Source organism: Macaca mulatta, chromosome 9, assembly GCF_049350105.2.
Source record: "Macaca mulatta isolate MMU2019108-1 chromosome 9, T2T-MMU8v2.0, whole genome shotgun sequence".
Classification (NCBI taxonomy): Eukaryota; Metazoa; Chordata; class Mammalia; order Primates; family Cercopithecidae; genus Macaca; species Macaca mulatta.
The window spans coordinates 114,061,250-114,074,825 of record NC_133414.1 but is presented as its reverse complement, the minus strand read 5'-3'; the positions used below and the strand labels follow the sequence as shown (position 1 = coordinate 114,074,825).

General features: G+C 40.6%; 1 protein-coding gene across 11 annotated transcripts in view; it reads left to right on the top strand.

Moving 5' to 3' along the window:
• Nucleotides 1-13,576, top strand: part of ARMH3 (armadillo like helical domain containing 3) — a 234,021-nt gene that overhangs the window by 91,958 nt on the left and 128,487 nt on the right. For all 11 annotated transcript variants that reach the window (XR_013398298.1, XM_077947332.1, XM_077947327.1 and 8 more), the window contains one exon: nt 6,221-6,309. Coding sequence is in view for 10 of the 11 variants with exons in the window: in XM_077947332.1 (XP_077803458.1) it covers nt 6,221-6,309 (89 nt within the window). In the remaining variant the exon portion in view is untranslated. The remainder of the gene's footprint in view (nt 1-6,220; nt 6,310-13,576) is intronic.

Below are 13,576 nucleotides of genomic sequence, written 5' to 3'. Positions count from 1 at the left end.
TCAGCCTCCCAAAGTCCTAGGATTATAGGCATGAGCCACCAAGCCCGGTCAGTTGTTAGGCATTTTAATTCCTCTACCTGGTGTCTCTGGCTCTCATTCTGCAGAGAGAGGTTAGTAGTGTGTTTTCTGCTTTCTTCTTTTCTCCTCTGCTAAGAGGCCCGAGCAATTAGGTACTCCTATTTTTTTTCTTTTTCTTTTTTTATTATTTCTTCTTAAAAAAACCAAAAAATGATTACATGTGCAGAATGTGTAGGTTTGTTACATAGGTGTATGTGTGCCATGGCCTATTGACCCATCCTCTGAGTTCCCTCCCCTCACCCTCCAATCCCCCAACAGGCCCTGGTGTGTGTTGTTCCCCTCTCTGTGTCCGTGTGTTCTCAGTGTTCAGCTCCCACTTATGAGTGAGAGCATGCAGTGTTTGGCTTTCTGTTCTTGTGTTAGTTTGCTGAGGATGATGGCATCCAGTTTCATCCATGTCGCTGCAAAGGATATGATCTCATTCCTTTTTCTGGCTGCATAGTATTTCAGGGTGTATATGTACCACATTTTCTTTATCCAGTCAATCATTGATGGGCATTTGGGTTGGTTCCATGTCTTAGCTATTGTGAATAGTGCTACAATGAACATACATGTGCATGTGTCTTTATAGTAGTAGCTACCCCTATTTTAGCTTGTTCCATGAGCTCTCAGATTGATACCCAACAGATTAATGTGGTGTCTGCTAAAGTCAGTAGGTCTTGGGATATTCTTTGTCTCGGGTTATAGCCATAGAACTTGAAAGAGTCTCAGACTGGGCACGGTGCCTCACACCTGTAATCCTAGCACTTTGGGAGGCTGAGGTGGGCGGATCACCTGAGGTCGGGAGTTTGAGACCAGCCTGGCCAAGATGGTAAAACCCCATCTCTACTAAAAATACAAAAATTATCCAGGCATGGTGGCAGGCATCTGTAATCCCAGCTACTTGGGAGGCTGAGGCATGACAATCGCTTAAACCCAGGAGGCAGAGGTTGTAGTGAGCCAAGATCATGCCACTGCACTCCAGCCTCTGTGACAGAGTGAGACTCCATCTCAAAAACAAAAACAAAACAAAACAAAACCCCCAAAAGACAAAAGGAGGAGCCACTTTCATTTACCTGAAACTAGCAGTTTACCTAGGTTCAGTTTTCTAGGAACTTTATAACTTAGTTGTAATAAGACTTAAGCACTGGCATTCAGTTGGTATACAGTCAAGATTTGTTGAATGAATGAATGAAAAGGGTAGGTCTGACAGTTTCTTCTGATGTGTGTGATGTGTGTGATGAGCCTGGAGTTCCAGAGGGGTACAGTCCAAGCCCTGGGCCTGTGGCTGACCAAACCCTCCCTTGACTAAAAAAGTCCTAATTTAAGTACTTTTAGGGCAGCGAGGATATGACAAAGTGAGACTTAGAATCTGGATTTAGTTAAGACATTGCATTTTAGGCCACTTAGAAACCTCCATACACTAGGGATTCTAAGGGCTGAGATCATAGTTAATTGAATGTTGAATTTGTGAATTTAAATTGAAAATAGGAAATACAAAAGCTAATCCTCTCAAATGAAGAGTATCAATTTATCCACCTAACACAGGCTCACTATTAAAGGGGACATTTAATGGCTTAATCAAGAATCCAAGCATACCTAGTTATAGAATATATGAAATGAACATTGCCGTGAAAGCTGTAACTTGCATATCTTGACAAATATTTGGAAAAAGTAGGCCACAGAGTTTTTTAAAGCAGCTTTAAAGTCTACAATTTAGTGTTTTTAAAATATATTCGCAGAATTGTGCAACTGTTACCACAAACTAATTTTAGACCATTTCAGTTGACCCCTGTGTAAAGAAATCCTGTACCCATTAGTAGTTACTCTTTGTATTTCTTCCTCTGCCCTCTCCCTCAGGCCTAGATAACTACTAATCTACTTTTTGTCTCTATGTATTTGCCTATTCTGGACATTTTATATAAATGAAATAATAGAATATGTGGATTTTTACTACTGACTTCTTTAATTTAGCATAATAATTTCCATGTTCATCCATGTTGTAGCCGTTCCTTTTTATGGTTAATATTTCACTGTATAGAATACCACATCATTGTATTTATTCATTCATTAATTGATAGACATTTGGGTTGTTTAGACTTTTTGGCTATTATGAATGTCACCATGACTGTTTGTATGCCAGTTTTCGTGTTGACATATATTTTGTTTTATTTTTACTTTTTTTAGAGACTGGGTCTTACTCTGTTACCTGTGCTGGGGTACAGTGGTGCAATCATAGCTTTAAACTCCGGAGCTCAAGTGATCCTCCTGTTTCAGCCTTCTGAGTAGCTGGGACTATAGGTGCATGCCACTGCACCCAGCTGATTTATTTATTTTTATTTTATTTTATTTTATTTTGAGATGGAGTCTCACTTTGTTGCCCAGGCTGGAGTTCAGTGGTGCAATCTTGGCTCACTGTAACTTCCGCCTCCCAGGTTCAAGCAATTCTCTGCCTCAGCCTCCCAAGTAGCTGGGATTACAGGCACCTGCCACCACGCCCAGCTAATTTTTTGTGTTTTTAGTAGAGATGAGGTTTCACCGTGTTGGCTTGGCTGGTCTTGAATGCCTGACCTCGTGATCCACCCACCTTGGCCTCCCAAAGTGCCGGGATTACAACGTAAGCTACTGCGCCTGGCCAATTTTTTTAATTTTTAAATTTTTGTAGACATGGGGTTCTGCTTTGTTCCCCAGGCTGGTCTGAAATTTCTGGCTTCAAGTGATCCTCCTGCCTTGGCCTCCCAAAGTGTTGGAGTGATATACGTGAGCCACTGCACCTAGCCTGTTTGTGTTTTTCTTTTGTAGACACCTAGTAGTGGAATTGCTGGGTTATGTGGTAGCTCTATATCTAACATTTTGAGAAACTCCTAAGTTTTCCAAAGTGGTTGTACTATTTTTATTTTCACCAGTACTCTTTGAGGGTTCTAATTTCTCTACCATTAACCTCCCTCTGTGAAGTGAGAGCCAGAGACACTAGCTAGAGGAATTGATGTGTATTTATAATTCACCATACGAATTTTGGGGGACAGGTATCAATCTGGAACATGTGTGTAATGATTTACTTGCTGTTCTCCTGGCATCAAATGTTCTTTCCATAGTTGTTTCCAGTTTTATTATGAATGCTGTTTCTTTGTAAGCATGAAATGTATGTTCATTTGATATGCACAAGTAGAATCTTGTTTTAATATGCCTTTTAAAAATGAAGTAGGCCGGGCGCGGTGGCTCAAGCCTGTAATCTCAGCACTTTGGGAGGCCGAGACGGGCGGATCACGAGGTCAAGAGATCGAGACCATCCTGGCTAACCCGGTGAAACCCCGTCTCTACTAAAAAAATACAAAAAATTAGCCGGGCGAGGTGGCGGCGCCTGTAGTCCCAGCTACTCGGGAGGCTGAGGCAGGAGAATGGCGTGAACCCGGGAGGCGGAGCTTGCAGTGAGCTGAGATCCGGCCACTGCACTCCAGGCTGGGCGACAGAGCCAGACTCCGTCTCAAAACAAAACAAAACAAAACAAAAAAAACAAAATGAAGTTGAACATTATAGTAAAATGTTGGCTTTCCCTGTTTCCCTTTTTTGGGAGATGGAGGAATTTATTGACCGTTTCCTTTTCCTATCTTTGTTGTTAGAGGTTGTCTTGTTGCTATAACTGAATACCTAAGACTGAAAAATTTATAGAGAAAAGAAATTTATTTAGTCTCACAGTTCTGAAGACTAGGAAGTCCAAGTCTAGGGGCTACTTCTGGGCGAGGATCTTCTTGCTGATGGGGACACTCTGTAGAGTCCCAAGGTGGTGCAAGGTATTGTATGGTGAGGGGGCTAAGGAGAGAAAGCCAGACTGGCTTATATAACAGACTTACTCTCATGATAACTAACCCACTCTCATGATAACCCATTAATCCATTAACCCATGAGTGGATTAATCTATTCCTGAGGGCAGAGCCCTCATGACCCAGTCACCTCTTAAAGACCCTGCCTTTTAATAATACTACATTTGGGATTACGTTTCAACATGAGTTTCAGAGAGGATAAACATTCAGACTATAGCAAAGGACACTGTTTTTATCATCTATGTATATAAACTTCTATATATCAAACATAGTAACTCTATTATATTATTTGTTGCAAATGTAATTTCCCATGTTGTTTGCCATTTAATTGTAATCATTGAATTTTTTTTTATTAAACAAAATATTTGTATTTTTAGGAAGTAAATTTCATCAATATTTACCTTTATAATTTCATCTGGCTTTTTAACCTTTCAAAATCGTATCTCAGGGATGAAAAAAATGCTTTTGGTAGGTTTATAATTTTCAAAAATATCACTTATCTTGACTTCAAAGCTACTAACTGCTTATTTGGAAATACTCTCAGAAACATGTATGTTATTGAGATGTGAATAACCCTGAATATTCCAATGATCTAGCAGAATGCTGTCCGGTAGAAACTTTTACAATAATAGAAAAGTTCTATATTTTTTTCTGTTCGCTATGGTAATAGCCATTAGCCACATGTAGCTATTGAGCACTTGAAAGGTGGTTAGCACAACTGACAAACTGCATTTTTAATTTAACTTTTAGTGTAAACAGAATTTAAATTTTACAGTTTGCAGCAAAAAAAAAAAAAAAAAAAGAAAAACAGAACTTCTGGCTGAGCACGGTGGCTCGTGCCTGTAATCCCAGAACTTGGGGAGGCCGAGGCAGGTGGATCACTTGAGGCCAGGAGTTCGAGACCAGCCTGGCCAACATGGTGAAACTCGTCTGTACTAAAAGTACAAAAAAATTAGCTGGGTATGGTGGCGCATGCCTGCAGGGTGGCTGGGACTATAGGCATGTGCCACCATGCCCAGTTAATTTTTTTATAGATTTTATTTATAAGTAAGACTGGTATTTTAAATTATATATTTAATTAAAAATTTAATTTAAATAAAAACCACATTCAGATAGATATAGAGAATTAAGGTCTTTAATTTTATGTTTTTGCATTCCATGTCACTATACCACTTTCAGTGGAATAGTTTAATTGTGACCCTCTAGTTTATCCTTTTTCCCTGGAAAGGTACTCAAGGGAAAGATGTCAGTGGCGCCTAATTGATTGTTGACTTATAAGTAGTTATAGCACACTCTACCCATTGATAAGGGGAATGGGTAGCATAAGCAGTATGTGATTGTGTATGTGTGTGTGTGTGTGTGCGTGTGTGTGAGAGAGAGAGAGGGGGAGAGAGAGAGAGAGAGAGAGATATTGATGAGTCTACTAGAAGAAGGCAGAAGTTTTTTTTTTTTTTTTTTTTTTTTTTTTTTTTTGAGACAGTCTTGCCCTGTCACCCAGGCTGGAGTACAGTGGCACGATCTTGGTTCACTGCAACCTTTGCTTCCCAGGTTCGAGCAATTCTTCTGCCTCAGCCTTCTCAGTAGCTTAGACTACAGGCATGTGCCACCACGCCTGGCTATTTTATTTTTATTTTTATTATTTTGAGACGGGGTCTCGCTCTGTCACCCAGGCTGGAGTGCAGTGGCGTGATCTTGGCTCACTGCAAGCTCCACCTCCTGGATTCACGCCATTCTCCTGCCTCAGCCTCCTGAGTAGCTGGGACTACAGGTGCCCGCCACCACGCTTGGCTAATTTTTTGTATATTTTTAGTAGAGATGGGGTTTCACCTTGTTGGCCAGAATGGTCTTGATATCCTCACCTCGTGATCCGCCCACCTCGGCCTCCCAAAGTGCTGGGATTACAGGCGTGAACCACCGTGCCCTGCTTTTTTTTTTTTTTTTTTTTTTAATTTTTTTTTGAGATGTAATCTCGCTGTGTCGCCCAGGCTGGAGTGATCTTGGCTCACTGAGTTCAAGTTCACTCAGTTGGGATTACAGGCATGCGCCACCGTGCCAGGCCTTTTTTTATACTTTTAGTAGAGATGGGGTTTCGCCATGTTGGCCTGGCTGGTCTTGAACTCCTATCCTCAAATGATCCACCTGCCTTGGCCTCCTAAAGTGCTAGGATTACAGGTGTGAGCCACCGTGCCCGGCCAGAAGTTTTATATATTTTTTTGCATGTATACATATTCATATCCAGTGTCTTTAGTGGCCTTAGCAAAGCTGGCTCACTAAGAAGGGATCTGTGATGAGTTGCACTATATTCCCAGGCTTACCCTCATTGTTTGCTTTCCCTGTTACAGACGCTGCATCCAGGTAGTACACAAACTGCTTTGCTACCAGAAGAAGTGTCGGGTACGCCTGCATTACACCTGGCGGGAGCTCTGGTCAGGTAACTTTCTCTCTTGAACTCATCTTCTTTTTCTATACCTTTTATGAGCCCCTAGGCCTGGGCTCAAGATGGATTTTTTGTCTTTTAACCTTTTGGTTTGTTTAGGATGCCTTTATTTTCAGTTACTCTTTTTGTCTTTTTTTTTTTTTTTTTTTTAAACATTTTAGCTTTTTTCTGATCCAGACCTGGGTGTGTCACATGTCTATTCTTTGTCCCTTGTTCCTTCCCCTCTCTATACTTTTTGTCAACTGATAAAAACAACTGAGTATTTCTTGTGTTCCAATAAATCTTTCTTTGAGTAAGAATGAGGTAGGAGAAGTCTGTACAAACTTGGATTCTCACTCGGTTTCATTTGGTAGCTGCATATGGACTATAGGGAGGCTTCTGTGTGTTTCCTCAGGACGAGTAATCAGGAGGAATGCCATAGGGAGAGATGGAGGGATAGGGACGGGAGTGGGGAGATGCGGGAATTCTGTTCTTTGTGTTACATCTGGGATTATTACTGTTTACAGACAGTGTCACTTGTGCCACTCCCCCTGTGCCAGAGACAAAACAGCAAATTACAGTGTTTACTTTGTCTTTGTATACATTTGGTAGTCCAGTAAAGTCACTGCTACCCCTGCAGGGGGGAAGTGGCTCTTCGCTAAGGGTACAATTAATGCTGGCTTGCCACCCCTTTCTTTTGTGTAACTAAATTGGAGGTTTCAGGAAAGCAGAGGAGACATGTTCCCTGAGGCAGTTGCTTGCTGCTAGGTCCTGTGGCTTTTGAGACCTGATGGTACAATAAAATCTTCTCCAGATGATTACAGTGATGAAAGGTTGCCCACCCATGGAAGAGCTGCTCTGTATTTTCAGCAGAATAGGATGTGTTAGTGTCAGAGGCTTTATAAGAAACAGGCCAGTAACCCAGCCCCTTTCCATGGAATTCATCTCACTTGTTGTGACACATGATTTCCTCCCAACCCAATTTGGCTTTCTAAATTTAGTTCCCCATAATGGGAAGTAGAGATCTTTAATTAATGGATTAGCAAGTTTTTGCAGTTACTGCCTATGGTGGTAAAGGGGGAGTAGGAGAATAACACTAAGTGGCAATAGTGGCATTTTGATATTTCAGGAGAGGAGAGTATGATTGTGTGAGAGTTTGAGATGGAGAGAATGTCAGGGGAGTTAAAGAGAGATCAAAAGACATGGAAATGACCAACAGTAGAATTTCTTAGGTAGCAGCACCTCCTTTTAATATAAAGGACTATTATTGTTGCCTATGGATAGTTGTAAGATTATTAGGCTCTAAAAGCATAGGATTAAAGAGAAAACACAATAATGATGCAGATCTTCAGATGTTGGTACAGTTGTTGGATTTATAATAAGTACAAATGGTGTATGTCTATAACTTGAATGAAATTACACATTGTAGTACTAAACAAGGTGGTAGTAGTAGTTGTTTCTGCCTGCCTCTTCTGATTCCCTTCTGGTTTTACTTTCTCTTTCATTCTGTTTTCTTTCCTTTTTGTCCTAGCTATTCTATCTCTGGCCTCTGTGATCTCTGTGACTTTTCTCTCATTCTCATGATTTGTTGTCCTCTTCCTCATCATCCTATTCCATTGTCTTGTCCACATTGCCTTCTATTCTTCTTTCTGGTCTGTTTCCTGGGGCTCAGGGCTTCCTGTTATTCTCCTTCTATCCCAATTTTATATCCTCTGTTCTCTTGATGAATCCACACTTTTATTGGTATGAACTGTTCTTTGTGTTATTATAGTCATGCATTTGCATTTTACTTTTTACATATGTCATAAACTCCAGAATACATTGCCGTCATTTTTGCTTAAACAAGCGATTATCTTTTAAAGAGATTTAAAAATGGCTTTTATATTTATCTTTTCTGACTCAGCATTTTGCTTTTCTCACTAGGAAGTGGTGAAGAATTCTGTGTTGGTCAGTTGACGTTATGTCTTTCCGAACTTTCAGCTCTATTTATAATTATGTCCTATTCTCAGGACTGATTGCATGACAGTCTAAGGCCCTTGATGAGTTGAGGGGAAGTATATATGAGTGTCCTTAAAGAGGCATGGACCATTGCTTGTTGCGAAGGCATCTAGACATTTGTACTGGAGTTCTCTGCTAAGTGACATTAGCTCCTTTTCCTGTATAGATGGGTAAGCCCTCCTGGAACCTGGGTCTATGTTATCATATGTGGAGTGTACAGTGAGATGCAGAGCAGCAGATGTTAAGGAAAGCTGCAAAACACAATGTTGCATCCCATGCAGTCAGAGCCCGTAATAGTGTATAATATTGCATTCCGTGAATACAAGTATGTCTATGGTTGATCCACCTACCTCTTGGCAGACACTACCCTTCATATGTTGGATTGCCCATGTTTTCACTCATTCTTTGCCTTCTAGACTTATGGATTTGAGGGAGCTATGTGAAGCTCATCATGGCAAATATGCTTATGTGTATATATCCTTGCCATACATGTGCTGCAAACTGTAATGAAATTTTATTTATAAGACTGGTAAGGCATGTGTTATTAAACTGGACACACAAAAGCCCTTGGTTATCTAGGAAGCAATCATCTAGGGTCCAGATGTAGTTTGTAATGTGGGTGTTTAGTATCACTGTACTTCAGTGCTGATTTTTATTTCTATGCTGTTTGACTGTATTAGCTTTTTATTATTATTGGGGAGGTAGCCAGAGGTCCCCAGATTCCCATAATGAATTCACAGGTATGATCTTATGGACAAGGAGGAGCCAGCTGTATTAGTTGGGGGTTCAATTTTGCCTGATAAACTTTTCCTAGTTGGTTTTACAGATACAAGCCCTGACCTACTCCCTGCTGCCACTGTCTGTTTCTATGATGCCTGTCACCATGATATCTGAGTATGTGGGAAAATATATTTAGGCTAATTTTAACTAGAATATGGAAAGGAAAAAGTCCTATTGCTCTGCATTCCCCTGTTTTGAGCAATCACTGTTTTTTACCACATTATAGAAAGTTTGAAAGCTCTTCTCTGATGTCTAGGCAACCCAGATCTCCGAGTCTAAGTAAAAGATTGGATCTTAAAACTCTTCACTGATAGAGGTAGAAAACTGGGTTTTGGAATAAGATCATAGTGAAATAGTTCTTTACCTTTGAGAATAGAATGAAAGCTACAGTCATCTTTGTATCCAGAAAAAATGTCCATTTGCACATGCATATTTTGCATATAGTTTCAGAGTTTCTGGACCCTCTGAAGCCCCTCCATGATCTTGTGTCAAAAACCTGTCTTAATTTTAAGTTCCATAGCCTCCCAATTAATCCTGTTCTCACAAAACATCTTAGTATCTAGGTAATTTTTTTTTCTTTTTTTTTTTTTTTTTTGAGAAAGGGTCTTACTCTGTTGCCTAGGCTGGAGAGCAGTGGTGTGATTGCGGGTTCAAACAATCCTCCCACCACAGCCCCCGCCCCAAGTAGCTGGGACTTAAAGGCACGCATCATTATGCCAGGCTAACTTTTGTAAAGATGGAGTTTTACCATGTTGGCCAAGCTGGCCTCAAACTTCTGACCTCAGGTGATCTGCCCTCCTCTGTCTCCCAAAGTGCTGGGATTAAAGGTGTGAGACACTGCACCCGGCCAATATTTTTCTTTGTTTACTGATCACATTGCGTTCCTACTGGGAATTTTAGATGAGCAATCTGCTTTGAACTTCTTGAGGCTATAGACCATTTTGTTCACTATGTCTTATTTTCGGAGTGTTTTCTATAGCATATTGGGTCCCTATTTTAGTATATCACATTGTTTCGCTATGTTTGCTTTTTTTTTTTTGGAGACAGGATCTCATTCTGTTGCCCAGGCTGGAGTGCAGTGCCATGATCTCAGCTCACTGCAACCTGTCTCATGGGCTCAAGTGATCCTCCCAACTTAGCCTCCCAAGCAGCTGGGACCATAGGTGCAAGCCGCCATGCTAATTTCATATGTTTTTACAATTATTTGTTTAAATATCTATATTTCCTCTCAAAAAAGTTCCTGGAGGGCAAGGCCTGTTTTTTAATCATTGTTACATCTCTAGCAGACTACTTGGCTATTTATTTATTTATTTTTTGAGACAGGGTCTTGCCCAGGCTGGAGTGCAGTGGCACAATTATGGCTTATTGCAGTCTCGACCTCCCGGGCCCAATGGATCCTCCCACCTTAGCAGCCCAAGGAGCTGGGACTACAGATGCGTACCACCATGCCTGGCTTATTTTCGTATTTTCCTTTTTTTAGATATGGGGTTTCATCATGTTGCCCAGGTGGTCTTGAAGTCCTGAACTCAAGTGATCTGCCTGCCTTGACCTCCCAAATTGTTGGGATTATAGGCATGTGCCATATTACCCAGCCTACTTAGCTTTTTAATAGGAACTCAGATAACATTTGGATGAATAAATAAAGTGGATGAATGGATATGTAGGATTTTCATTAATGATGGATCAACATTCTCTAAAAGTAGCACAATGTTGTGTTTGAGCCAAATAATAATAATAATAGTAGGATGTAACTCGTTAATGGTTCTGTTGAGCTGACATCATCACCTTTGATAGGGTCAGCCATCCACCTTAGTTTATTTGATTTGTTGATGTGAAAGAGAGTAGTTAGTAATTTATTTTGTTTTTCTCATTCTTCCTTACCCACAGATGGATGGATTGCTTTTAACCAAGTAAAAATGGAAACTTTGATGGTTTCCAAGCCATTAAACAAAGAATGAGCAGAATGTGCAGAGAGAAGCATGTAGTTGTTGGAGAGGGAAATACTTGAACAGAGCTTCATGGATTCAGCTTATTTTACTTCCACTGCAGGAAGAAGGAGCATTGGAGAGGCAGCCTACATTTAAATAGTATGAGTTTCCATCGTCTGAAAACATGGGTTGATTTAAAGGCAGATTTATACTGGCATTTTATATTAGACATTTATATATGGATCACAGTTGTTACCCTTTCACTCTCCCACATCCCGGTGATAAGTCATTATTTTTATTCCCATTTGTTGGGGAATGGATTAGAGATATAGAAGGGTTAAGTGACTTGCTAAGGATCGTGGAACCAGACACTAAACAGAGTCATGATTAGAACTTAGAGTTCCTGACTCCTATGCTCAGATACAGATCACTAAGCAACATTTGCCTCCCTGCAGGAAGAAAGGCCCCCTAAGCCCCCAGAACAATCTGTTCAGCTTCACTGTGCTAAGTAACATCCAAAGCATTCACAGCTTTGTGAAAAAGAGAGAAATTGTACATGGCCTGACCTTTTACATATCTACTGGGAAAAATGGAAAACCCAGGGAGTATCACAGCGTTCTAGATCCAGCTGGCTCTGCTATTACTGGCAGAGGCCTATGACTTCTTGGTTAGGTACATCTCAAGACTGGCAATTGAGAGCCTTTTGTTGGAAGCTTGTTTTACTTATAAGTGTTGCCATGCAGGACTGAAATTTTTCAAGAGAAAGGCTGACTCAAGCCATAGATTTATCTGGCAGTTCTTGTGTAGATGTAGCTTTGATAGTTCAGCAGCCCCTCTTGATTTTGAGAAACTATCCTTTGAACTTTTCGTTGTGTTCTTCTTTTAGTTTAGTTTCTTTTTTAAACTTTTAATTTTGATGTAATTATAGACTTACAGGAAGTTGCAAAAATAGTATGTAGAGTTTCATGTACTCTTCACCCAGCTTCCTCCAATGATGACATCTTATATAACTCTACAACATTGCTTCTTTTAGTTTTGAAGAGAGTATCCAGGCGGGAAAGAACATAGCAGTAAAAACTAGAGTAGATGGGAAGGGGAATTTTGGCAGCTGCTATTTCTATCTTGTTTTTAAAATTGCTCTTCCTCATTCCGCTAAATTTTCTCTGATTTAGGCAAATATGTCACAAGATATATTCTAGACTGATGTGCCTAATTAAGACTGCTCTAGCTTCTATATGCAAAAATAGGCTTTTTTCCTCTATGGGTAATCAATTCTTCTCAAAGTTAGAATGTTCTAATTCAGGGGCATTAGAAGGTATCTTTCTGGTTCTATAATGTAGTTATGAAATATTCTCTACAGCAGTAGAGAAAACCCAAGGACTAAAAAGGAATGCCAGGAAGCTTTTTTCCCTTTCAAATCACTACATTTGGCTGAATCCAAAATTTACACTATTTTGAATCTTTCTCTCATCCCCTCAGAAACTTGGCAGAAGCAAAAGATAAGAATCTCTAACAGGTTTAGCCTGTTACAGGGAGAAAAAGATTCCCACGTAAAAGCCCCCAAAAGAGCAAGAGATCACTTTGTTCTTTTTTCTGTGCATGCAGTCACTTCCTATCCAGAAAAATGTCAACTCTCATAGGTCCATGAGCATTTTGTCAAGTAAAAGGGACAGGGGAAGGATTAGCTGTGCTTTTGGTTACTCTGCCTATACTAGTTTCAAAGGGACATATCATGTGGTTTCATAAGGTATCATCCTTCTCTGGATCTCGAGGGAGCAAGACAAGTCTGTTATTGGTCCTACCTCATTTTGGCAAAAAGTAAAGTTATTGGTTCTGTGTCAGATGGCTCCACTGAGACATGGTCTCATTGACTTTTATATTTCTTAAAGGGTGATTTTGGCTATCACTCATTTGGGAAACGTTGGGGGGAAAGGAGCAGTTGGTATAGGGCCCGAGAAGATGGCAGTGGCTCCTGAGCGTGCTTGGTTAGAGGCAGCTGCACAGAGACCCTACATTTCCCAAAGTCTAGGATCTGGGAACTTTCATGTAGAAACTCATTTTTGTGAAAAAGAAGAGGGTGAGTGCTAATTGTGAGGTTTGCATTATCTGCAAGAAAATGGGGAATGGAAGATGGTTGAGAACCTTATTTATTTTTTTTTTAGCAGATACACATTGACTGCAAGGAAAATGGTAAGGGTGGAAGCAGATTTCCATTTAAAGAAAGGATTTGTTCCATTTCTGACTCATTTAGAGGAATGTGGAACCTTTAGTCAGTGCAGGCTGTTGACATACTGACTTGTGTGCTCTGTTCACCTGGAGAGGCTGATAGCATACAGCCAGAGCCATTTCATTTTCTTGTTTGATTCTTTGGCCTCTGTGTCAGTGAGGTGCTTAGGCTTGCAGCCAGACAGATGCCTTTATTCTGAAAAGCCACCTAAAGTTGTTCCCCCCGCTCCCCCCACAACGGAGTCTTGCTCTGTAGCCCAGGCTGGAGTGCCATAGCACTATCTCAGCTCACTGCAACCTCTGCCTCCCGGGTTCAAGCAATTCTCCTGCCTCAGCCTCCCAAGTAGCTG